Source organism: Dendrobates tinctorius, unplaced genomic scaffold (assembly GCF_039654945.1).
Source record: "Dendrobates tinctorius isolate UK_male_01 unplaced genomic scaffold, ASM3965494v1 ptg000396l, whole genome shotgun sequence".
NCBI lineage: Eukaryota > Metazoa > Chordata > Amphibia > Anura > Dendrobatidae > Dendrobates > Dendrobates tinctorius.
Genome location: NW_027362062.1, coordinates 1,400,300 through 1,427,493, shown reverse-complemented (window position 1 = coordinate 1,427,493; position 27,194 = coordinate 1,400,300). Strand labels below are relative to the sequence as shown.

The 27,194-nt window shown below is 47.7% G+C and overlaps 2 protein-coding genes across 4 annotated transcripts in view; one reads left to right on the top strand and one right to left on the bottom strand.

Moving 5' to 3' along the window:
• Positions 1-3,942: 3,942 nt before the first annotated feature.
• Positions 3,943-26,994, bottom strand: PRPF38A (pre-mRNA processing factor 38A). The gene is made up of 10 exons (XM_073563646.1): positions 26,823-26,994; positions 25,123-25,282; positions 23,267-23,388; positions 21,611-21,696; positions 13,217-13,327; positions 5,249-5,358; positions 5,106-5,132; positions 4,811-4,893; positions 4,493-4,541; positions 3,943-4,130 (listed from the first exon to the last, which is right to left on the bottom strand). The coding sequence occupies exons 1-10, from the start codon at positions 26,950-26,952 to the stop codon at positions 4,088-4,090; spliced, it is 921 nt and encodes a 306-aa protein (XP_073419747.1). The 5' UTR covers positions 26,953-26,994; the 3' UTR covers positions 3,943-4,087.
• Positions 26,994-27,194, top strand: part of ORC1 (origin recognition complex subunit 1) — a 31,535-nt gene continuing 31,334 nt past the window's right edge. For 2 of the 3 annotated variants that reach the window (XM_073563645.1, XM_073563642.1), the window contains exon 1: positions 26,994-27,177. The gene's annotated coding sequence lies outside the window, so the exon portion shown is untranslated. The remainder of the gene's footprint in view (positions 27,178-27,194) is intronic. The other variant, XM_073563643.1, reaches the window with a different exon arrangement.

The following is a 27,194-nucleotide window of genomic DNA, read 5'->3' as shown; positions in this document are numbered from 1 at the left end:
TCTGCCTGCAGTGGGGAAGTCTAGACACCAACCTCATGGCATCCAGACATACAGTGGCATGTAAAAGTTTGGGCACCCCTGGTCAAAATTACTGTTATTGTGACCAGTTAAGCAAGTTGAAGATGGAATGATCTCTAAAAGGGCTAACGTTAAAGATGACACATTTTCTCTGTATTTTAGGCCAAAAAAATTATATATTGTCATTTTAAAAATCACAATAAGGAAAATAGGCCAATGCAAAAGTTTGGGCACCCTGCATAGTTAGTACCTAGTAGCACTCCCTTTTAAAAATACAGCTTGTAAATGCTTTTAGTAGCCAGTCGAGAGTCTTTCAATTCTTGTTTGATAGATTTTCATCCATTCTTCCTTGGAAAATTCTTCCATTTCTGTGAGATTCCTGGGTTATCTTGCATGCACTGCTATTTTGAGGGCTAGCCACAGATTTTCAATGATGATCGAATCGGGGGACTGTGAGGGCCATTGAAAAACCTTTAGCTATTGCCTTTTGAGGTAGTCTATAGTGGATTTTGATGTGTGTGATCATTACCCATTTGTAGAAGCCATCCTGTTTTCAAATTCAGCTTTTTTACACATGGTGTTATGTTTGCATCAAGAATTTGTTGAAATTTCATTGAATCCATTCTTCCCTCTACCTGTGAAATGTTCCCTGTGCCATTGTCTGCAACACAACTCCAAAGCATGATTGATCCATCCCCATGTTTAATGGTTGGAGAGATGTTCTTTTCCTGAAATTCTATGCAATTTTTTCTCTGCACATACCTTTGATCATTGCGACCAAAGAGTTTTATTTTAACTTCAACGATTCACAGGACTTGTTTCTAAAATGCATTGGGCTTGTTTAGATGTTCTTTTGCATATCTCTGATGCTGAATTTTATGGTGAGGGTGCAGGAGAGGTTTTCGTCTGATGACTATTCCATGAAGGCCATATTTGATAAGGTGTCTCTGAGCAGTAGAACAATTACCACAACTCCAGAATCTGCTAAATCTTTCTGAAGGTCTTTTGCAGTCAAGTGGGGGTTCTGATATGCCTTTCTAGCAATCCTACAAGCAGCTCTCTATGAAATTTTGCTTGGCCTTCCAGACCTTATCTTGACCTCCACTGTTCCTGTAAACTGCTATTTCTGAATTACATATTATACTGAGGAAAGGACAACTTGAAAACGCTTTGCTATCTTCTTATAGCCTTCTCCTGCTTTGTGGGCCTCCACCATTTTCAGAGTGCTAGGCAGCTGCTTAAAAGAACCCATGGTGGCTGTTTTTTCGCACAAGGTTAGAGGAGGCTATGTGTTTCTAAACCTGTGGAATCTGCATCAGCTGGCCTTTCCTAACATTGAGGGTGAACAAGACATATCCCTTACAGGCTAATTAAGGTCTGAAACCTTGGTCAAAGTTATCTGAGCACACAAATCTCCAAAGGTGCCCAAACTTTAGCATCGGACCATTTTTCTTTTTGTAATTTTTAAAATGTGAAAAAATGACAGTGTATTACTTTTTAGCCTAAAATACAAAACAAATGTGTCATCTTTAACGTTAGGCCTTTTAGAGATCATTTTATCTTCAACTTGCTTAACTGTTCACAATAACAGTAATTTTGACCAGGGGTGCCTAAACTTTTGCATACCACTGTAATCACAAGGTTCCTCGGTGCGTGGCCAGAGTTTGCATCTCCCTAGCGATTGCCTCAGAGGCCCTGGCTATTCATTAGTCTGAATTTTTCCTCCTCTACTTCTACCCAAGTTGCTCAAGAAGATAACAGTCAGAAGGCATCCCAGTTATCCTCATGGACCCGGGTTTAGCCCACATCATTGACCACTTCTGTGTACTACCTCCTCACAGACATTCCATGGAGATTTCCATATCGACCAGACCGACTCTCCTAAGGTCCCCTCTTTCACCTGAATTCTCTGTTACTCAAATGATCAAGATGGGGAAGCCATCTGCATCTCATACCTACCATCATACCTGGAAGACCTTCTTCCGCTGGTGGACATCTCACGAGGTCTATGTTTTGTTTTTTTTTCTCTACCATCTCTATTCACATTTATCCAGTTGGGTCTTTGAGTCTGACCTAGCCCTCAGCCCTGTCTATTCTTTTTCTGAAAAAACTCAAATTAGTATTTTTCTTTAGGGTGTGACCCACTCCATTCCCATTCCTTATAGGCCTCCCTTACCCTGGGACCTTAACTTGGTGCTTACCACATTACAGTGTCAACCATTAGCACCAATCTACTCTTGCTTTCCTGGAAGGCGGCATTCCTTACTTCCCTGATGGAAGCGATGGCAATATCAACTTGTGGCCCTATCCTGCCACTTTCCATTTCTTGTTCTTCACCTTGACAAGGTGTTGCATCCAGGTCCAGTGGCTTCATTCCTTCCCTAGGTGGTTTCTTTCCACATTAATGAAGAGATCATTCTGCATTTGCTCTGTCCTTCTCGTTCTAATTCAGTGAAGAAATTCTTACACTTTCTTCAGACATTCAGATTTCCCATTTGTCATTTCAGAAGGACCTTGTCGAGAGCTCTAAGACAGCCATTGCCCGCAGCATTCAATCTTTTCTTGGCTTTTTAAGTTTTGAGAATGACAAAGTGACCCCTCTGGGTGTCAAGACTCATTTCACTTGGGACAGTGGAGACTTCTGGGTTGTCCACTTTAACGCCTCGAATTTGCAGCTTTGTAAAACTGCTACTTGGTCTTCTGTTCCCAGTCCAAAAAAAAAAAACCTAAATATCTCCGTAAAGTGAGAAAAAGTACATTAAATACCACAAGGCTATGAATATACACTGTGCTGCCCTTTATAACCCAATGTCAGCGTATGAAAAAACTTGAAGAATCAAGGCTCTAGAGGATGTATGTGCTGAAGGATCATAGAGTTTTCTCATGCCATGTGCAGTGATCTCCGAAATATTTGCTAAACAGAATGTGCTTGTTTTGCTAGTTTGGGATTTCTTTATTGCTATATTTTGTAGATATGTACATTTTAGACTTTTTTTTTTTTATTGCTCCAAAAAAAATGAAGAATCTTTGCCAGTAGACTACAACTAACCTACCACTTTACATCTCCAGCTTCTGTGCAAACCGGTGTCTAGAATAAAGCCCCATGTAGTCTGATCCTAAAGTCTGGAGTTACTTCTGTACTTATTTTAAAGACTATAGAAAAGGGGACAGATGGAAACGCAACATGACTGCAGAACCAGATTAAACGAAGGGTTGGCTTTGAAGCCTGTAATCATAGATCTGCACAAGAGCTGTAGCCACAAAACATTTTTTAAAGGGAACCTGTCTCCCCCCCACCAGTGTGCGCTGCCCGAGAACCGACATCAGGCTATTGCGCCTGCGTGTTGCGGAGGCCCCAGCCCCGCAGTGTGAATACATCATAACACACTGCGGGGCGGGATCTGGGGACTTAGAAACACGCAGGCGCAATAGCCTGATGTCTGTTCTCGGGCAGCACACACTGCGCATGCTCGAGAACTCTTATCACAGCAGAGGCGCCAGCATTCAAAACAGGAGGAGGCAGCAACGCACAGGGACATCATGATGGACGGATGGTGGGCGGCGCCCAGATACAGGACATAGACATGATTGACTGCGGGGAGGCGGCTGATACAGGGGACACACCATACCTATGGGACACATTACAGGTATGAAGAGCTATTTATAAAAGTCGATATTTCAGCATTACTAGGGGTCAGAAACAGAAGAGCCACCTTCACAGAATGCAGCCTTAGTGCTGCTGAAAGTGGTTCTTTAACTTAAACACCCTGGGGGGTGACAAGTTCCCTTTAAAGGGGCATCCTTCTTGTCTATGCGACCTTTTAGGACATATGGACTCTGAAGGCTTAGAGCAGAGTGGTTCTTGCTTCGGAGACGCAGCCATGCGCTCTCTTCTCACCTCCTGCATTGATGTCAACTGTACAATTTATGGAACAGTGAAAACAATTTTTATTAAAAATTCCTTAAGAAAACAATTGACTGAATGAATGACATTTGACATACTGATAGGCTTTCTAGTATATACAAAAAGTCCTGGATAATAGAACAATGCGCTTCCAATGTCCTTTGGTCACTCATTCCCACGTCTGCTTTTTTTGTGACTCTTCTTTGACCTACAGAAAAACACAAGAAAACATTGAAGATCAACCCATGTGTTACAGATTGGTCCTGGTCGCAAGATTCTCCAGCTGCGATGGCCGAATTATCAAAAAGGAAAACCATATTAAAATTTACCAAAAATATTCATCTCTACACAAATCCTGAAATTGGTCACGGGAACAGCGAATCCATGTTTAATTGCCATGGCACAGGCTTCTCTAGAGCCACTGCAGATCAAAGACCCCCGACAAACCGAGCACCATGTAGATTGTCTTATTGCACAGCTGAGCGACCGCCTAAAATTCTCTGCTCGAAAAGAAGCAGCATCCGATCAGAAACAGAAAATTTTAGGATAGACTAAACTTGTCCCATTTACCTCTCCGGAGATTTTGAGTGGCTTCTGTGCCTGTGACTTCGATGATGCCCTGTTAATAAGATTAAAAAAAAAAAAGTTACAATTCCTTAAGTAATTTTTTTTCAAGAGCATAAACCATACAGTAATTTGTATGTGGAAATAGACCAGCGGATATTTAAATAAGCAACGTCCATTATTTCTTCAGATTTTACTTTGGATTTCATCCTTTACAATTCAGGTATTGAAATCTGCAACAAATGTAAATTGATTCACTCCATCACGTGTGAACACTCCCTCGGTGATCCCTTCCATACAGATTAAAAATAAAGAAAAACAAACCTGGAGATTTAGATTTTGATCGATGTCGTCTCTCTCTTGATCTGCTCCGGTGTCTCCTTGGACTCTTGCTTCGGTGCCGTTCTCTGAGGGGTAGAGAGGGACAAATTACATACTAATACTATCCCTGCTTATTCCTATGGGTATGCAAGATGTATTTTTTTTCTTTTAGGGGAGGATCATTCATGTTCTAAAAGGAAAATACATTCTTATTTAGGACTATGAACTTTGGAGTCCTGGGTCATTTAGCTAATTCTACAATCTTGCAATGGAAAGATTAATGCAGTTCAGAACTTACCTTCTTCTCTTAGGGGAACGGCTTCTCCTGAAAAAAATAAAAATATAAAACATAATATAGATCCATCTCAGATTCCTGTTTGTAGAATCTACTTTGTGGCTCCATATACAACCATTACCCATCAATGATCTATTTTGCATTACCTTCTTGGAGAACGGCTGCGGCTCCTCCTGTATCGGGGTGAAGGAGACCTCCTTGGTCTGTCTAGGTCTCTGTAGCTTCGTCTGTGATGATCTGGAGTAGGATCTCTGCCCTAAAGCCAAAAACAGGATTTTTGGGTTGCTTACCGTAAAATCTGTTTCTCGGAGCCTTCATTGGGGGACACAGAGACCATGGGTGTATGCTGCTGCCACTAGGAGGCTGACACTATGCACAAAAAAAGGTTAGCTCCTCCTCCGCAGTGTACACCCCACCGACCGGCAGGGAATTCCTCAGTTAGTGAGAAAGCAGTAGGAGAATTAACAGAATAGATTGAAAACAGAACAAACAACTCAACTGTAACCAATCAACCAAAGTAAGAACAGGAATTGTAGAACATGGGAGGGTGCTGTGTCCCCCAATGAAGGCTCCGAGAAACAGATTTTACGGTAAGCAACCCAAAAATCCTGTTTTCTCGTTCGCCTTATTGGGGGACACAGAGACCATGGGACGTCCCAAAGCAGTCCCTGGGGTGGGAAACAAACTTCCATCAGGCCAGTGGACTCACCACCGCTGCCTGCAGGATCCTTCTACCTAGGCTGGCGTCCGCCGAAGCGTAGGCGTGGACCTTGTAGAATTTCACAAACGTGTGAACCGAAGACCAGGTTGCAGCATTGCAAAGCTGTAGCGCGGAGGCTCTGTGGCGTACCGCCCAGGAGGCACCCACTGCCCGGGTAGTGCGCGCTCTGATCCCCGGAGGGGCCACTCGATGCTTAACCCGGTAGGCTTCCAAAATTGCCGATCTGATCCAGCGAGCAATAGTAGCTTTGGAAGCCGGGTGACCTTTCCGCGCCCCATCTGGAATGACGAAAAGAGAGTCTGTCTTTTGCAAGGAAGTCGTCCTAGACAGACTCTCATTGCCCTGACCAGATCCAGCTTGTTCAGGGACCGCTCCCGAGGGTGAGTTGGACTCGGACAGAAGGACGGCAGAACAATATCCTCATTGAGGTGAAAGGAGGACACCACCTTTGGAAGAAAAGAGGGCGGAGGCCGCAGAACTACCTTGTCCTGGTGAAGTACCAAGAAAGGAGAGAACGGGAAACATCCCTGAGAGGTTCAAAAGGAGAACCTTGCAGAACCTCAAGAACCAGATTAAGATCCCATGGATCCACGGGCGCTCGATACGGAGGAGCCGTGTGAGCCATGCCCTGAAGAAAGGTTTTGACCTGAGGGCGGGAGGCCAACGTCTTCTGAAACAAAATGGACAGCGCCGAAACTTGACCCTTCAAGGAACTGAGAGCAAGCCCCGCATCCAGCCCTGCCTGAAGAAACGCCAGAACGGAAGGGAGCGAAAAGCACATGGGCGCGATGTTATTGGCCTCACACCAAGTGAAATAGGCCTTCCAAGTACGGTAGTAAATTTTGGAAGATGATGGCTTCCTGGCTCGGATCATGGTATGAATTACTCGACCGGAGAATCCTGCTCGTTTCAAAACCTCGGTCTCAACAGCCACGCCGTTAAATTGAGCGGCCGAGAATTGGGGTGGCAAATCGGGCCTTGAGACAGCAGATCTGCCCTGTCTGGAAGCTTCCAGGGGGCGTCCGCGAGAAGATTGACAATGTCCGCGAACCAAGACCTTCTGGGCCAATTCGGGGCGATGAGAATGACTGGAATCCCTTCTGCTTTGATCTTCTTCAACAGCTTGGGAAGAAGAGGCAGGGGAGGAAACGGATAGGGGAGCTCGAACTGCGACCAAGGAATGGCCTGGGCGTCGGTGCCCACTGCGAGAGGATCTCGAGCCCTGGATACCAACTGTGGGACTTTCCTGTTGAGGCGAGAAGCTAGCAGATCTACGTCCGGGGCTCCCCAACGACGGCAGAGCTGAAGAAATACCTGCGGATGTAGGGACCACTCTCCTGCCGCGAGACCCTCGCGGCTGAGAAAATCGGCGGCCCAGTTGTCTACGCCGGGAATGTGTACCGCGGAGATTGTCGGTACCGGAATCTCTGCCTACTGAAGGATCTTTGACACTTCTGTCAGGGCTGAGACACTCCGTGTCCCTCCTTGACGGTTGACATATGCCACCGCTGTGGCATTGTCTGTCCGAATCCGTACAGGCAGGCCCCTGAGGAGCCTCTCCCAGTGGACGAGAGCCAGATGGATCGCTCGTATCTCTAGGACGTTGATCGGCAGAGCAGATTCTTGAGTCGACCAACGATCCTGAACAGTGTGATTGCGGAACACTGCACCCCAGCCAAGGAGGCTGGCATCCGTTGTTACAATCTACCAGTGAACAGGAAAAGACCGCCCCAAGAGGATGAGAGGTGACGTCAACCACCAGTTGAGTGACCGCTTGATCCGGCATGAAAGGCGAACAGGGCGATCCAGGGACAGAGCCGACCTGTTCCACCGCGACAGAATGGCCTGTTGGAGAGGCCTGGCGTGAAATTGGGCAAAGGGAACTGCCTCTATCGCCGCCACCATCTTTCCCAGGACCCGCATAGCTGTACGGAGGGACGGAAATCGTGTGGTCTGCAGTGATCGTACATCCTGCTGCAGGGAGAGAATCTTCTCTTGTGGGAGAAAGACCCTTGACCGACGAGTGTCGAACAGTAGGCCCAGAAACACAAGACGTTGAGTAGGGACCAGACAGGACTTTTTCCTGTTGACGATCCACCCGAAATTGGAAAGAGTGTCTAGGACGATCGCCAAACTGAGACGTGCCTGATGGAAAGTGGGAGCTTTGATCAGAATATCGTCGAGGTACGGAAAAAGAACGAGACCTCTGATCCTCAACAAGGCCATCAACGCAGCCACGATCTTCGTGAAGACTCTGGGAGCGGTGGCGAGACCGAAGGGCAGCGCGACGAACTGGTAATGTTCCTGGCGAACCGCAAAACGCAGGAACTTCTGATGTCCGGAGAATATGGGAACATGTAGATAGGCATCTTGGATGTCTATCGAACACATGAATTCATCCTCCTCCATGAAAGCGATTACCGAACAAACCGACTCCATCCGGAAGTGGCGAAGGCGAACGCTCTTGTTGAGCAGCTTGAGATCCAAGATGGGTCGGACCACCCCGTCTTTTTTCGGCACGACAAACAGGTTTGAATAAAACCCTGTAAACCGCTCCGATTCGGGAACGGGCACAAACACCACGGAACTGAGGAGAGAGTCGATGGCCGTAAAGAACCCCGGGATCAAAGCTGGATCTTTTGGAGGACGGGATTCGTGGAAGAGAGACGAACTCCATCTTGTATCCTGACGATACAACCTCCCTGACCCAAGCGTCCTCTACTGAGGCCAGCCAGACGTCCTTGAAGAACAGGAGTCGACCTCCCAATTGGAAGGGACCCTCGGGAGTCCGAGGATAGTCATGCTGATGTGGACCGTCCAGATCCGGATCTGGATGGTCTGCCCTGCGAAGAGTGGGAGCGCCAGGAGGGAGTGGGTCTGAAGGAAACTTTCTTCCTATCTTGGCGTGCCTGCGGTCTTTGTTGGTTGGAGGAGGTCTCCGCCGTATTGAAACGGCGGTAAGCCCGAAAGGGTCGAAACTGACGCCTTATTGGGGGTCTGCGAGGCTTGGACTGAGGCAGGAGAGAACTCGTGCCTCCGGTGGCGTCCTTAATAATCTGGTCCAATTGGGATCCAAAGAGGCGCCCTCCCTGAAAAGGGAGATTAGTAAGAGACTTTTTAGAAGACAGGTCCGCATGCCAGGCCTTGAGCCAAATTGTACGTCGGATTGCCACAACGTTACTTGACGCCTGAACTGCGCAGGATGCGGCATCCAAAGAAGCAGATAATCCCCCGCATGGGAAATCTGATTGGCGAGATCGGCCAATCGATCTGGTTGTGCTTTCTCTATGATGCCCTGACGAAGATCCTCTGCCCAAGTGGCTATGGCCTTTGCTGCCCAAGATGAGGCAAAAATTGGGCATACCGCCGTCGAAGCCGCTTCGAAGGCAGACTTCGCCAGGGATTCTATAATCCTATCATTAGAATCCTTCAGAGACGCCACGCCTGACAGCGGGAGAACCGTGTTAATAGAAAGCCTGGACACGGGCGGATCGATCGAGGGGGAAGCAGACCAGTTGTCCGTGAGCTCTTTAGCAAACGGGTACAGAACGCCGAGACGCTTTCCTCGTTGAAAGCGTCTGGCCGGATCTCCTCTTTCCCTGGTAAAAATCTTTCCAAACTCGGAATGTAAAGGGAATACCCTGGAGGGTGTTTCCTCCCGTCTAAACGAAACCTCCTGATCTGAGGATTTCGCAGGGGGGTCAGCAATGTCGAAGGTCTGATGGATCGCTGCAATGAGGTTCTGCACAGTAACCCTCATGTTCGCATCCTGGTCCGAATCCAGCTCTAAGGTCCCCTCAGATGACCTGTCCGAGAGCACTTCACCTGACTCGGGTGAGGAGGCCCGGGAGGGAGGCTGCCGAGGACTATGTGGAGACATGGGGCGAGGAGAGGATTCCGGCTGGATATCCTGCCTGGGTCTTTTGCGACTAACGCTGGCCGACTCAGATGGAACCTCTTGAGGCCTGCTGGACCCTGTAGAGGTGTCATGGGGCAACTTATCCAGGACGGCTACTAGGGACTGAGACACCCTGGAGAGGTCTGCCACTGACTGTGATAGAGACGAGGCCCAGCCGGGCATAGGGGGTTCACTCTCGCCTGGGGCCCTAGATGGCTCCTGGGCGGCGTCAGGTTGAATAGGATTGCTACAATCCAGGCAGAGGGAAGTGAACTGACCTGAGGGAAGTTTGCGACTGCAGGAAGAGCATGCAAAGAACTTGACTAGAGTGCAGGGGGGAGCCGCAGGGCGGTTACGGTCAGATTTGGAGTTAGACATAATCAATCAATCAAATTTATTATCGCCAAGTACATATTACATACACTCACTGGCCACTTTATTAGGTACACCTGTCCAACTGTGTGTTAAGACTTAATTTCTAATCAGCCAATCACATGGCGGCAACTCAGTGCATTTAGGCATGTAGACATGGTCAAGACAATCTCCTGCAGTTCAAACCGAGCATCAGTATGGGGAAGAAAGGTGATTTGAGTGCCTTTGAACGTGGCATGATTGTTGGTGCCAGAAGGGCTGGTCTGAGTATTTCAGAAACTGCTGATCTACTGGGATTTTCACGCACAACCATCTCTAGGGTTTACAGAGAATGGTCCGAAAAAGAAAAAAAATCCAGTGAGCGGCAGTTCTGTGGCCGGAAATGCCTTGTTGATGCCAGAGGTCAGAGGAGAATGGGCATACTGGTTCGAGCTGATAGAAAGGCAACAGTGACTCAAATTGCCACCCGTTACAACCAAGGTAGGCAGAAGAGCATCTCTGAACGCACAGTGCGTCGAACTTTGAGGCAGATGGGCTACAGCAGCAGAAGACCACACTGGGTACCACTCCTCTCAGCTAAGAACAGGCATCTGATGGCTACTTTCAGCAGGATAATGCGCCATGTCATAAAGCTCAAATCATCTCAGATTGGTTTCTTGAACATGACAATGAGTTCACTGTACTCAAATGGCCTCCTCAGTCACCAGATCTCAATCCAATAGAGCATCTTTGGGATGTGGTGGAACGGGAGATTCGCATCAGGGATGTGCAGCCGACAAATCTGCGCCAACTGTGTGATGCCATCATGTCAATATGGTCCAAAATCTCTGAGGAATGCTTCCAGCACCTTGTTGAATCTCTGCCACAAAGAATTGAGGCAGTTCTGAAGGCAAAAGGGGGTCCAACCCGTTACTAGCATGGTGTACCTAATAAAGTGGCCAGTGAGTGTATATACAAGGAATTCTTTGTGGCAAAGAGGCAACATAATATATAACAGATACAACAAGTAACATCTAACAAGACAGATACAGTATATAGTCTACACATGACGATTTAATTGTTGAACAGAGAGTGGATAGAAGCTGTTCATATGGCGGTTGGTGCTGCATTTGGGGACTCTGAAGCGACGTCCTGAAGGGAGTAGTTGGAATGAGGAGTGTCCCGGGTGAGGGGGATCGGATGAAATTTTCAATGCGTGGGATCGAATACTCTTATCATAAAGATCCTGGATTTTAGGCAGGGGGGAGCCTATAATTCTCTCTGCTGTTCTGAAAGTCCTTTGTAAGCGGAGTTTGTCATGCGCAGTGGCTCCCCCATACCAGACTATCAGAGAGGAACAAATCACAGATCTGATGACAGCATTAAAGAATATGATCAGCAGATTCTTAGACAAACCATATCTTTTCAGCTGACGCAGGAAGAACATCCTCTGTTGTGCTTTTCTTATAACAGCATCCACGTTTTTCCCCCATTTAAGATCATGAGAGATGATAACACCAAGGAATTTGGTCTCTGTGACCCTAAGAACCACTTCGTCATGGATGTAGATTGGAAGTATCTCATGATGATCTTTCCTAAAATCCACAACCATCTCAGCAGTTTTTTTAGTGTTGAGTACAAGATTATTGGCTTTACACCAGTCACATATTCTTTCCACCTCACTCCGATACAAGTCTTCAGCATTTCCCCTGATAAGACCAATCAGTGTCATATCATCGGCAAATTTCAAGATTTCAAGATAATGAAAATCTGAGGGAGAGCCGGAAGGTTGGGGGACAGGGTGCAGAGAAGGGTGTCTGCAGATGCAGAGCTACTCACGGTCCGGTGACCCCAGAATCGAAGGTATCCACCACTCTGCAGATGCAGGTCAGAGGAATGTCCGGCGGACAGGCCCAGGGAGCGATATCTGGCTGACAGGGGTGTCCGGCTGTGCGGCTGCAAAGATGGCGACCGCCTGAAGGAATCATGGAATACGCGCTCCCAGGGGAAGAAGGAGGGCGGAGCTAACCGACAGCTGAATCAGGAACCGCCCCTGGCCAGGAACAGGCTAAGAAGGGCGGTGGGAGGGCCTGGAACGGGCGGGAGAGAAGCCCGCTTAGTAGAAAGGGGCGGGGGGCGTGGCCGCGATACCGGAGTAGGCCCGAACTGAAGCCGGGGCCTAAATTACTAGCGGCGGCCGCCTGTCAGCACGGGGTCGGCGCGGAGGTGCCGCAATGCGAGCGCCGCCGCGAGAGGACCCAGGGATACCCGATCGAAGTGTCGGGGGAGAAGAAGAGGACGGTGAAGGGGCTGGCTGTAGGAGCAGGATGGGCGCAGGAGATCGCAGCGCCACCGCATCCCTGCTCCAGGGAAGACGCTGCGAACGCGCCCTCGGGGAGGAATGCTGCTGGCCAAAGGGTCCCCATACTTACCCGTCCCGGGAGAGTACCTGAAGAGTCTGCGTCTCAACCAACCGACAGGCTCTGGTAGGCGAGTGGGTGGGAGACTGGCGACGAGGACCCTCTGGATCGCTGACACATCTTCGTGTTGGCGTCCGCCTGGAAGGCTGGTGGTCCTGCTACGGAGAACTGTGAGGAAACGGGGTGGCAGTACACGCCGTACTCACAGACTCCTTGTGGGAGTACAGATGTGACCATACACACTGTATCCCTCCGGGAAAACCTGAAAAGAAACGACGCACATCGAGGTAGATATGGGTCTAATTAAAGACCCGTGTCCACCTCCTACTGACACTAAGCTAAACTGAGGAATTCCCTGCCGGTCGGTGGGGTGTACACTGCGGAGGAGGAGCTAACCTTTTTTTGTGCATAGTGTCAGCCTCCTAGTGGCAGCAGCATACACCCATGGTCTCTGTGTCCCCCAATAAGGCGAACGAGAAAGAGAAATTTATAAATAAAAACAACGCTGTTTACTGGTAAACGTCTCTGTAGCACAACCCAGGAACCATTTATACAGCTCATATGTACTGTATTTTCCCACCAATCATCCTTTACTGCACTTTTCAGCCTTGGACAATCACATCTTGATATTTCCTGACAATGAACTGATAAAAACTCGTGTGTAAAGTTAAACGTTGCAATCTTATCTTGCGTGTCCCCATCACCAGCATCTAATCTCACAAACCTTTTCGTCGTCCTCATCATCTTCTTCGCTAGACTCAACATCATCCATATCTTCCTCCAAAGCGCTGACACGAGGATCCAGCTGCTCCGTTTCCTCAAGCACATAGCGTTTCTAATGAGAAGTAAAATGTCATTTATGGTGTTAAAAGTGGACCCTAAAAAAATGGAGGCAACCAACCATTAATGTCTGCAAAATACAAAATGATGCAAGCTCAGCTTCTGGGAACTTAACATATGACATGATAGTATGTCAAATGTCAGGAAGGGGTTAACACCCGATCTATAAAATTAGTAAACTTTTATGGTTAAATTCTGTACTGAAAAAGAAAAAAAAAAAAAAAAAAAAGGATTTTTGGTAACGTAAAACTGGTTTCTTGGAGCCTTCATTGGGGGACACAGGCAACCATGGGTGAGGGCTGCTGTCACAAGGCAAAAAAGTTAGCTCCTTCTCAGTAGTATACACCCGACCAGCACAAAGCACCTCAGTTAGTGAAAAGCAGTACGAGAAGCAATAACAAATAACTAACTAGGCCCAACCAAGGTACAAAACAAGGGCGGGTGTCATGTCCCCCCCAATGAAAGCTCCAAGATATAAATTTTACGGTTGAGTAACCAAAAATCCTTATTTTGTCGTGGGGTACAATAGTAACCCTGGAACGTCCTAAAGCAGTCCCAAGGGAGGGAACAGACTATCGTGCTCAAATCAGGTTGGGCGACCACTGCTTGCAGCACCCTTCTAGCTAGGCCGACATCAGCCAAGGCATAGGTATGTACCTTGAAGAATCTTGAAAATGTATAAAGGGATGAACAGGTAGCAGCCTTGCAAATCTGGGTTGCAGAGGCCTGGTGGCGAATGGCCCAAGAGCCCCCCCCCCCCCGCACGGGTTAATAATCTTTATATAGCGCCAACATATTCCGCAGCGCTTCAGGCTGGGTTCACACTTAGCGGAATTCTCGCGGAAATTACCACGAGAATTCCATTCCGCGGGAAAATCGCATTTTAAATTCCCGCGGTAAAACTAGCATTTTGCAAGCGTAATTAGCTTGCAGAATTGCTAGCGTTTTCCAAGCGATCTGTAGCATCGCTTGGAGAACTGATTGACAGGTTGGTCACACTCGTCAAACATCGTGTTTGACGAGTGTGACCAACTTTTTACTATTGAGGCTGCCTATGCGGCATCAATAGTAAGAGATAGAATGTAAATAATAATAAAAATATTGTTAATCTCACCTTCCGACGTCCCGCGCAGCCTTCCCACCTCTCTCCACGCTCCCGGTCCCGCGATGTCTCGAGGTCATTCGCGATGACGTCGCGTGAATGACCACGAGACTTCACGATCCCACGAGAACGGACGTCATCGCTCGCAAAGGCTTACTGGGACCGGGAGCGTGGAGAGAGGCGGGAAGGCTACGCGGGACGTCAGTAGGTGAGAATAACAATATTTTTTATTTTAAATTCTATTTTTTACAGGGATATGGTACCCAAAGCCCGGAGGACAGTCTCCTCTCCTCCGGACCGTGGGTATGTTCTGCTTACTTTTCGCATGGTGTACACAGCCACATGCGGAAAGTAAGCGGAACAATGCATTCCTATGGGTGCAGGATCGCCACGATTCCGCGAAATTAATGAGCATGCTGCGTTTTTTACCGCGAAGCAATTCCGCCGCGGTAAAAACCGCAGCATTAGCACAGCATTGCGGAATCCCATAGGAATGCATGGGATGCTTATTTTTCGCGGTTAAAACCGCCGCGGAAACACGAAATAACGCCACGTGTGAACCCAGCCTCACAGTTTCAAAACACAAGTCATAAGTAATAACGTTAACAATACAATAATGAAAGCAAAATAAGATGACCCTGCTCGCGAGAGCTTACAATCTATAATGTGGTGGGGGGATACAGAGTACAGGTGTGTATTTACAATGATGGTCCAGCCATCTTGAGGGAGTGAGTGATAGATGGAGATAATGGGCTACACACACACACACACACAAAATGTCTTTGATTAGTGAACGTGATAGGCCGCTGTGAACAAATGCGTTTGAGGGAGCGCCTAAAACTGTGCAAATTGTGGACTGTCCTAATTTCTTGGGGTAGAGCATTCCAGAGGATTGGCGCAGCACAGGAGAAGTCTTGAAGTCGGGAGTGCGGATTATTCAGAAGTCGAAAGATGTTTGCAGAGCACAACGGTCAGTTAGGCCGATAAAAATGAGGGAGGAGATGTAGGGGGTGCCGCACTGTGGAGAGTTTTGTGGGTGAGAACAAGTACTTTGAATTGGGTCCTATAATGAATGGGCAGCCAATGTAACAATTGGCGAAGAGCGGACGTGTCCGAGTACCGATTAGCCAGATGGATGACCCTGGCTGCTGCATTAAGTATGGACTGGAGAGGGGAGGCCAATTAATAGAGTGTTGCAGTAGTCCAGGCGGGAGTGGATCAATGCTACAGTCAGGGTTTTTGTTGTTTCCATGGTGAGAAAAGGGCAGATTCTGGAGATGTTCTTTAGGTGTAAGCGGCAAGAGTGGGCAAGAGATTGTATATGGGATGTGAAGGTGAGATTGGTGTCAAACAAACACACAGCGCGCCTGCTGCCGGGGTGTTATAATGGTGCCACCCACGGAGAGGGAATTGTCAGATTTAGGGAGGTTAGTAGACAGTGGGAAATGAATAGGTTCAGTTTTTGAGAGGTTAAGTTTCAGATAGACAGCGGACATGATGTTGGAGACTGCGGACAGAAAGTCACTTGCGTTCTGTAGTACCACGACGGTAAAGTTGGGGGATGACGTGTATAGTTGTGTGTCATCAGCATAACGATGGTACTGAAAGCCAAATCTGCTGATGGGCTGTCCAATTGGGGCCATGTAGAGAGAGAAGAGAAGGGGGCCAAGGACTGAGCCCTGACGTACCCCGACAACGAGAGGAAGAGGAGATGACGTGGAGCCAGAGAACAAAACACTGAAGGAGCGGTCAGAAAGATAGGAAGAGAACCAGGAGAGAGCGGTGTCCTTAATGCCTAGTGACTGGAGCCTAGAGAATAGGAGACAGTGGTCAAGTGTCAAAAGCTGCAGAAAGGTTGAGAAGAATGAGCAGAGTGGTCACAGTTACATTTTGCTGTCAGAAGGTTATTGGTAACTTTGAGTGCAGTTTCAGTCGAATGTAGGGGGTGGAAGCCGGACTGTGAAGGGTCTAGGAGGGAGTGAGCGGAGAGGCAATGGGTAAGGCAGGAGTAGACTAGGCACTCCAAAAGTTTAGAGATGAAGGGGAGATTGGAGACTGGTTTGTAGTTGTTTGCACAGGATGGGTCGAGAGCGTGTTTCTTTAGTAATGGAGTAACGATAACGAGTGTTTGAAGGAGGATGGTCAAATGCTCGAGGAGAGGGAGAGAGTAAAGATTGTAGTTAGGCGAGTTGTGACGACTGTAGAGAGACTGGAGGAGATGAGGGAATGGGGTCGGTTGTGCATGTAGTCAGACGAGAAGAGAGGAGCCTGGAGACCTTCTGTGATGGGATCAAATGTGGAAAGTGAGCCAGGGGAAATGCAGGGAGGGGGATGGGAGCGGATTGCCTGACGGATATTATCTATTTTCTCTATAAAGTGGGAGGCCAGGTCATCCGCACAAATGTCTGTGATAGGGGCTTGTGCTTTTGGCCTGAGGAGGGAGTGAAAGGTGTCAAAAAGTTTGTTGGGGTTGTTGGCTATTGAGGAGATCAGGGTGGTAAAGTAGGTCTGTTCGGTGAGGTGAAGGGCAGCGTTATAGGTTCTTAACATAAATTTGAAGTGGATGAAGTCTTCTGGTGTGCGGGTTTTTCTCCATGGGCGTTCAGCACTCCTAGAGCATCGCTTGAGAAGTCGAGTTTGCGATTTGAGCCAGGGCTATTTTACTCAATGTTTGGAGGTTCTGAGGGTGAGGGGCGCTACATGGTCAAGGGTGCTTCTAAGAGTGTCGCTGAAGTGATGAACAGCCAGATCAGGACAGGAAAAAGGGGAGATTGGGGACAGGGAAGATTGTAGGGAGTCTGAAAGTGTCTGAACGTTAATGGCTTGTAAATTTCTGAATGTGTGATAGGTAGGAGTGTGCTGGGTGTGGGCAAGGATTTGTGAGCGTGAAAGAGAGAATGTTGTGGTCAGAGAGGGGAAGCGGTGAGTTATCTAGGTAGGAGATTGAACAGAGCCGGACAAAGACCAGGTCAAGGGTGTTACAGTCCTTGTGTGTCTCAGAGGTTGAGAGCTGTGAGACGCCTAGAGAAGTGGTTAGTAATAGAAGCTATGATGTAGATGTGGGGCTGTTAATGGGGATGTTGAAGTCTCCCAGGATAAAGGTTGGTAGTTCTGAGGACATGAAGTGCGGCAGCCAGGCTGAGAAGTGGTCAATGAAATGGGTGGGTGAGCCAGGGGCCGGTATATGACTGCTACTCTGAGGGGGAGGGGACTTCAAAAGAAGGGAATGAGAGTGATGGAACTAGGGGGATGACCTGGAAAGTGCATTAGGGGACAGGAGTATGCTGACTCCACCACCAGGTCTGTTTGTGGGTCTCGGGGAATGGGAAATGGCAGCAGGGAGACAGTATGAGTGAGCCCTCATTCAAGGAGGGGATAGTCTATTCTTAACTCCAGTATAGCCAAGCGAACCCAGCGGGCAATAGACTTGGAAGCAGGGAGTCTCTCACAACAACCTTCAGGAATGTCAAGGCATCCAAAAGTCTGAAGGATGCTGTCCTTGATAGGTACAGACGTAAGTCTCTGACTAGATCCAGCTTGTGGACACTTTTCCAGGGAGGGGACAGGCAGAAGTAAGGAGGGACAATATTGTCGTTGATATGGAATGGAGAGACTACCTTAGGCAGGAATGAAGGAACTGGTTGTAGGATCAAGAACAAGGAAAGGAGAGCTGTAAATTCTGAGACCCATCTGATTGAAGTGATCACAACCAAAAAGGCCACCTTCCAGGAGAGAAAGATGCAATGTCCTGAATGGGTTCGAAGGGGGATCCCTGAAGGACGCTCAAAACTAGGGGAAGGTCCCATGAGTCCACAAGGGGATGATATGGTGGTACTAGGCAAGCAACCCCTTGAATGAAGGTTTTGACTTAGGGACAAGGCCAAATTTCGTTGAAACAGAATTAAGAGTGCAGGACCTTACCCTTGAGGGTACTAAGAGACAAACCGGACTCTCGACCTCATTGTATGAATGCCAGAATGGAAGAAGATAAAGACATGAGAGCTGTGCGGCTGCCTTCACATTAGCAAAAGAAGGCCTTCCAGGTCCAATGATAAATGCATGAGGATGAAGGTTTCCTTGCTCCGATCATGGTCTGTATGACCAGGGACGAGAAGCCTGCTTCCCTCAGGACTGCAGTTTCAACAGCCACGCCACTAAATTGAGAGACCGAGAATTCTGGTGGAAAATGGGTCCCTGAGAGAGTAGGTCTGGCAGTTTACAGAGTACATCCACAAGTAGGTTGACCAACTCTGCGAACAAGGCTCTTCTGGGCCAGTGCGGAGCCACTAGGATGAGTGGAACCCTTCCATCTTGATCTTCTTGAAGAGTCTGGGGATCAGAGGAAGAGGTGGAAAAAGGTATGGAAGTTGAAACAGAGACCATGGAATGACCAAGGCATCACAACAAAAACCACCTTGGGTGTCGCGAGACCTGGCCACGAAACGGGGGACCTAGGGACTCATCCATCAGATTGATGTCAGGAGTGCCCCACCTTTGATAGATCTGAATGAACACAGAGGGGTTGAGGGACTACTGGTCCAAGGAAAGTCCCTGACTTAGGAAGTCGACGGTGCAGTTGTCCACGCCTGGAATGTGCACGACTGATATTTGTGGCACGTGCCGCTCGGCCCAAGCCAGATTCTGTGAGCCTCTAACATTACGAACTCGTTGGGTGTCCCACCCTTGTGGTGTAAGTATGCCATGGCAATGTCGAATTGAATGCAAACTGGTCGGCCCACTAGAAAGTCCCGCCAGTGGAGGAGAGAGAGGTAGATGTCCCTGATTTCCAAAAGGCTGATGGGAAGAGAGGTTTCTCGAGAGTTCCAGCGATCCTAGAATGTGTCAAAGGAAGCCCACCCCATCCGTGGAGACTGGCATCCATCGTGACAACTTGCCAGTGCATGGGGAGGCATAATTTCTCGTGCCAAATGGACGGGGAGAGCCTCGATCATGCCAATGACTGCCTCACACGGAGAGGCAGAAGTATGAGGCGATCCAGGGAAGAGATTCTTTTGTCCCAGGCTGACAGGACGACCAGTTGGAGGGAACGGCTATGGAACTGTACAAAAAGGGACGATTTCCATTGTGGCAATCGTCTTCATGCAAAATCAAAGAGAGCATGGGGATGGATGCTTTGACTAGGGCATCGATCTCTCGGTCAGTGGAATCCTTGAGAGAGGAACCATCAGGGTGTGACAGGACTGTTTTAGCAGACAGGCGTGAGACTGGTAGGTCCACGGCCAGTGATTCTGCCTATTTGAGAGGATATAAAATATTCAACTGCTTTCTACCTTCGATGCGCTTTTCCGGGTGCTCAAGTGTTTTGTAAAGATTCCCTCAATATATTTGTTGGTGGAAAACACCCGGGCGGGGGCCGTTTTGCCTTTTGAATGAGACGGAGTGATCCGGAGGAAGACACTCCTCCTTAATATTGAGAGTCTGATGGCAGATACGAGACTGTCGACCATATCATGAAGTTTGGTCAGTGTCAGGATCAGATTCTGACTCAATATCAAGGTCGGATCCTGGGACCACCTCAGGGAAGGAGCAGAATTCCGAGGGCATCCTGAAGGAAGGATGTGGAGGGAAACGAGTGGGTGAAGTAGTTTCGTTCTGAGAAATGAGCTGAAAGGTTAGGTTAGGGGGCGTGAACAAGGCAGTAATGGAACGAAACAAGCGCTCCCATAGGAGGGAAAACGTGAGCGTAACCCCACACACTGATTGTTCATCTCCCACTCATATGCAGAAACCAAAGGGAGGAGGCCTTAGAAAGGCGGGGACTAAATTTATGTAGTTTTCGGTGCGCCGGAAATCTCGGGTTGTAAAGAGGAGAGGAGCTGTGTGCTCCTCTCTCTTTGCTGATGCCCCTCGTTGCCTTGAAGCAGGAATGCTGAGAAAGAGGGACAGTACCTGCTCAGGTCGAGGTCCCGACTCCTTGTCCATTCAGAGGATGGATGGCATCAGGAGACCCCAGGTGGGGGGGGGGGGGGTAACTGGGAATAAGTGTCCTCCTTCCCGCACCGTTGTAGTCCAAGTTGGTGCAGAACACTGTCGATCCTGAGGGGGGAGGGTCATTGAGAAGTGACCATCGTCTTCCTGGCGGCCCACTCCAAGGAGAGGGCTGGGGAACAGACAAGGACCGGCTGCCACAAACCACCCTGAGACACGCTTGAAGTGTCAGGCGGTAAGGTCCTGCCCCGCAGACCAGAGAGGGTAAGATGTGAACGGCACCACACTCTCTCAGTCGCTTAATTTGGGAAAACAGGGTGAGACGTTAAACCCAGTAATAAATGGAAAAGAATAACACAACAAGGTGACCTAAGGAGAAAAAGACAGATCTGGGATCAGATCCAGGTCTGCCTCCTACTGACACTAAGCTAAAACTGACGAGCTTTGTGCTGGTCGGGGGGTGTATACTGCTGGGGAGGAGTTAACTTTTTGTGCATAGAGTCAGCCTCCTAGCGGCAGCCGCAAGAACCCATAGTTACCCGTGTCCCCTAATGACGTGATAAAGAAAGTGAAATATTGTAAAAAAAAAAGAACAAAATTGAACTATTTTTCCCCAGTACATTATGTGTCAAAGTGAAAGATGTCACAAAGAACTACAACGGTCCTGCAAAAATCAAGCCTTCATATGGCTGCGATAACAGAAAATAAATAAAAGTAATGGTTCTTGAAAAATTAGAACTAAAAAAAAAAAAAAAAAAAAAAAAAAAAAAAAAAAGCATAGCAACAAATACATTGTCTTGTCATGAAGGGCTTAAAATGGATTTTCCCATTCGATCAGACCTAGTGACCTGATCAGGGACTGGGTGACCCCTCTGCAGTCAGCACAGGACGTATACAGGACACCGAGGTCGTCTCTCCTGTAAGCATGTTGATGGGGCACACTGCATGCTGCCTGTGTGATACAGGTTCAGTGCTATACTTACACATGGTCAGCCATTAATCTTGGCTGTTCACATGCTGTTTTTGAAAAAGCTGCATTAGTAAACTCAATATGGCCACCGTACAAGCTGAGATCATTTACAATCATCTCACATTAATGAGTAAAACAAGAGAATGGAAACATAAGAGAATGAAAAAAAAGAAGCTGCCCCTGCAGTACAGACATGCAAGGTCCAAAATACTTCATTTATATTTGCTGGTTAAGTAGCAGAAGTAATGGATAAATACCTGTAAGCGAGGTAAGATGACGTCACAGATGCGTTCGCTGTGGAGAAGCTCGTCTATGAATTCATCTACATGCATCAGCTCAAATTCTAGGTGAAATTATACAAAATAGATAATCATCCCTCCGAGAATTGCCCGGCTCACGCCACTAAGACACAGAAAATCGCGCTTCATGCAACTATTACAACCAAAGACGGACGTGATCGGGACACAATAGGTAGAAAAATAGATTTTGGATGGCAGATTTCATGTTTCTTCTATTCAGATAGCCAGACACAGGTAGCTGTAAGCATAAATGGAGAGGCATTCTCCCGATTCGGGTGATTCAGCGAAGATCTGTGCAAGCTATGGAGGCAACGTTTGCTGTATTTGGTAGTCACCAAAGACCAGTGCAGCTTCTAAATGACTGCAGTTGACTAGAAGAGCCCGTTATCGACTGTTTCTCTAGTCCTGGTGACTTTCAAATTGAATATTGCGTGAGTTAGCTGTTCAGACCTCTGGTGGATTCATGGAGGTGCCTGTTTATTGGTTCAAGACCTTTCATGCTTTTTAGCATCAGACAACCCCTTTAAGGCTCACCCTGTCACCCTTCACCTCCAAACATATGCTTGTATGTGATATCAATAAAAAGAAAGCAGCTGACAGCATTCATTCATTTTCATAACCCTATGATGATATGTCATTTGCAGCCTGATCGAAGTTTCAGATGTATTTCATGAGAGTGTCCTTCCTTGTAATACAGGCTGCATGTGAGCGCTGTGTGTATCCAGCATATTGTCTTCATTAGTCCATATATCAGCTCAGCTTCTACACTGCACTTCTTGCCTCTTCGTGCGCCTTCAACCTTTTCTACAGCCCGTTTTCTCTGCTGTCCCTGAGATGCTTTCTCCCCTCTTCATATAACCATTACCTTCTGCTGTCTTTTACACTAAGAGAAGAGGGGGAGCATAAGCTCGGGTGTTTTGTATGGGGGTTTTTTGTAGCTCATCCAGACAAAGGATTTACACTCTGCAGCACCAAAATTGTAGAAAATGTTTAAATCAAAACTATTTAAACAGCTGCTCGACTTTGCATGTAGCAGAAAATGAACAATTGAAAAATAAAATCATGTGCAAAGCTTTACCCATCCATTAAAGACCAAGTGTTGATAAGCTTAATATATAATGTATCTCTAGGGGTCAGAACTGTTTTTTTTCTAAAAAGCTTTCGGTATTGACAGAATGAAATACAAATTTGTCACCACTAGGGGGAGCTCACTGCATACTGTATTTTTTAGCTCAATCTATATACAGTCACCTCCCTCTAAAGGTGACAGAACGGTATCTGTTAGTGCTATAACTGGGCAAAGGATTCAGGCTTGTTGAAGAAAGCATTGATAAGGATAGAAAGTCATGTCAAAATTGACTATCCTATCCCCACTAACTACTATTGTAGGCAAAATATGTCAAGCGATTTTGTGCTGCGAACTCATAATACATTGCATCACAATACAGAAAAATTGGCTACAGACACATTGTGCACACATTCATCCCCATAAGGAAAACTAGAATGGGCAACAGTGTACTACATGATAAATCCAGATTTTATACTGCACATATGGACGATTATCGACAATACAACTGCAACAGATTTAAGCTAACAATACTGCAAGAAAATTACCCCCGTTCCGATTCTGAGTCTTGATTTTGCGGTAATCATTATACAGCGGCTCCAGATATTTGTAGCAGTCACTTGCCGTACCAGTCAGTCGCATGTAGAGAGCGCCCAATGCTCGCACATATCTGCAAAGAAGGATAGCGATAGCACCTGTGTTAAAGTCAATCTGCCAGGTATCTAATCTTAGCCCCGCTCCTCCCAGCGCCCGCACGGGACCAGAGAGCCCCGCTCCTCCCTGCGCCCGCACGGGACCAGAGAGCCCCGCTCCTCCCTGCGCCCGCACGGGACCAGAGAGCCCCGCTCCTCCCTGCGCCCGCACGGGACCAGAGAGCCCCGCTCCTCCCTGCGCCCGCACGGGACCAGAGAGCCCCGCTCCTCCCTGCGCCCGCACGGGACCAGAGAGCCCCGCTCCTCCCTGCGCCCGCACGGGACCAGAGAGCCCCGCTCCTCCCTGCGCCCGCACGGGACCAGAGAGCCCCGCTCCTCCCTGCGCCCGCACGGGACCAGAGAGCCCCGCTCCTCCCTGCGCCCGCACGGGACCAGAGAGCCCCGCTCCTCCCTGCGCCCGCACGGGACCAGAGAGCCCCGCTCCTCCCTGCGCCCGCACGGGACCAGAGAGCCCCGCTCCTCCCTGCGCCCGCACGGGACCAGAGAGCCCCGCTCCTCCCTGCGCCCGCACGGGACCAGAGAGCCCCGCTCCTCCCTGCGCCCGCACGGGACCAGAGAGCCCCGCTCCTCCCTGCGCCCGCACGGGACCAGAGAGCCCCGCTCCTCCCTGCGCCCGCACGGGACCAGAGAGCCTCGCTCCTCCCGGCCCGCACGGAACCAGAGAGCCCCGCTCCTCCCGGCCCGCACGGAACCACAGAGCCCCGCTCCTCCCGGCCCGCACGGAACCAGAGAGACTAGCTCCTCCATGCGCCCGCAAGGAACCAGAGAGCCCCGCTCCTCCCAGCCTGCACGGAACCAGAGAGCCCCGCTCCTCCATGCCCACACTGGCAGCTATTCTTGCCCGAGCCTCTATACTAAAGGGAACTATCAGTGTGTGTGGGTGAAGAGAAGCAGGACTCACCATTTGGCAACTTTTAACATGAAGGAAAACTATATAGCCTCAAGTTCTGTGTCTTCTCCATTATTAGAAGCTTATAATCCTCCATCTCCCTGCTGTACCTTCATTTTCCTCAAAAGCTTTTTTTCACATAGGCTATAAGCTTCTTTGCAACGCAATCCCCCCCTCACACTGCAATCACAGGTGAAGGGGATTAAGGTGAACAGACTTCACTCCTCCATAGCCCTCATGAATGACATCAGAAGAGCCCATCCAGAAGACTGCTTGAGCCGTGAAACCAGTGCTGATGGAGAAGCATTTAGTGAACAGGACGCCCACGAAACCCATCAGTCACAGCGTAAAGGGGGACCTTCTTCTAGAGAGTCCAAGAGCTTGGACTAGTTTGTATCAGACATTTGTGGCACATTCAATGACGGCAGCAGAACATCTTACATCCTTATTCAAACCCTTAATTTCTAGTCAGTTGTCCGTAGTCCCTCCCAAAAAAAGGATTTAAAGTACTAATGCAAAACACTGAAGAAATTTACAGTGTGTGAATAAAACCCTATACGTAGTCTCTGCACGTCTGCAGATCACTAGCACTTGTATACATACAATATATAAACTGTCTTCCTATTGCTAGGTCGCATGACCAACGACTCCACTCCATTTCACACTTTTTTAGACCACTGTAATTCTCGCTTTACACTCTTTATGTTTATGTACCCTCAGAATTTAAAAACAGAAATGTCTGACAGTCCAAAGTCCTGGAAATTGAGGCACTCTTTAAATGAATGTTTGCTCTGTTACTCACTTGAAGTCTTCATTCTTTATGAACTCCACAATGATGTCTTTCTCTGGTTGGATCTGCAGCATTTTCAATGCCAAACACAAGAACGGCGTGGGCTTAATGTTGCCTCCATAAACTCCTCCAATATATTTCAGCTCCATGGCCTTATCCACCACCAGCTCGGCTGAAGAAAACACATTAGGAATTTAATTTTTAAGTCTATGTTTGCTGAAAACTTCAATATGCTTAAAATCTTTCAACTATCAATTGTCATAGTACAAAAGCAAAGAATAAGCAGAGCCCATGTGTCATCGCATATCATACATTTTTTTAAACCTCGGTCAGACTAAAGCTACTTTCACACAGTTTTTGAGGCATCAAAATCAGTGAGTTTTTCAGAAATAAAAGAAGCCCTCCTCCTCTTCCTCCTATCTAAATTTGTATCCTTTTAATATATTGCAGCCATCATACTATACAGCCCTGAGTACTTACAATTGCTCATTTTTCCTTTTTACCCATTTAGTTAATCAGTTTTTCTTTACATCTATGATCTCCTGATTAAAAACTAAATCCTTCTAAGATCTATGTTCAGAAACAGGAGGACAATTTTCCCTGTATGAGTCAAAAGTTAGTGCAAAAGTTCCTGGCAGGGGAGAGAAGGGAGCAGCTGGGTCAGGAGGTGAAGAGGGGGATTATAAGTGAAGGGACAAGAGACTTAATGTTTCTACATAGGGCAGAGAAAAGAGAAGAATTACCTGGGTAGAAAGGCAAAAGGAGCAATTGTAAGTGCACAAGTGCTATATAATATGATGAATGCAATATATTAAGAGGATAAACCCTTTAGTGTGAGGAGGGCTTCTTTCAGGGTGTGTGCACACAAGCTTTTTTAAGCGTTTTTACCGGCAAAAACGCGTAAAAACCGTTTACAAGAAACATCCCATTCATTTTAATGAATTCTGCTCTTTGTGTGTATATTGATGTTTTTTCCCGCGGAAAAAAAGCACTGCGGTAAAAAAACGCAGCATGCTCATTAATTTCGCGGAAAAATCCACATTTCTAACTATTTTCTATTAGACCGGAAAAAACGCATAAAAAAAAGCAAAAACTCGCGGAAAAAAAAGCGCGTTTTCTCAGAAGGAGTCCGGTTTTCAGTCAGGAATTTTCTGCATACGTGTGCACATACCCTCAGAAAATGTTCCTGTTTTGCTAAGATTTTCTGTGTCAAACTTTTTTTTTTTTTTATTGGACCCGCCTAAAAAAAAAAAAGCAACATGCACTTTTTTCTACCAGATGTTTTTCAAAATTTTAAACAGAAAAAAATAAAAACACTCATGAGCAGATAACTGAAATAAAGGGGAAACGTTTTTGAGGAGGATGTCAGGTCAAATCCTTTATAAAAAAAAAAAAGCAATGGCCATTAATAAAGTGTCCGTCGGCCACCAGGGCGGTCTGACGGCGTTTATCGGTCCTTTCCGAGCTCCTCTCAGCTGATTTATGAGCACAGACCACATCAACGCTGAACACGCCGGGAACAGAGAGCCTCAAAGAGCAAAAAACGTCTAAATATTTCATTAAACCCAATTGCAAAACTGATCTTCGTCCCAAATACAGGCACTTAAGTAATAAAGTCTCCTAAAGTGGACAATCCCTTTAAGGGCAGAAATCCTCTTTCAGAACCATAGTCTCCAGACAGATAAATGAATGGACGCCTTCCTCCCACTCACCAGTGAGGCCGAAGCACTCCTCCTTCCAGTATTTGGACTCATAGATGCGGGTGCGGATGATTTTCTCCACCAGGTATTGCGGGTTGGTGCCGTGGACGCTATGCGCGTCTTTCACAGTGCGGTTCGCCATGTTTGCGCGGCGCTTTCCGTACTTCCGCTTCCGGTGAGCAACGTCATCAGTCTGCGCTGAAGTCACTTCCGGGTTACATTATTGCTCCTCCCACCTGGTGACGTCAGCGGCGGGAAAGTTTTAGCTGAGTTTGCCTCTTTCTTGAGACAGGAGAGAGTGTGGCGGAGGAACTGAGCGGTGAGTGCAGGGAGGGAACCACAAGTCCCAGCAAGCCTTGCCTAATTGGTAAGCCTTCCACAGCT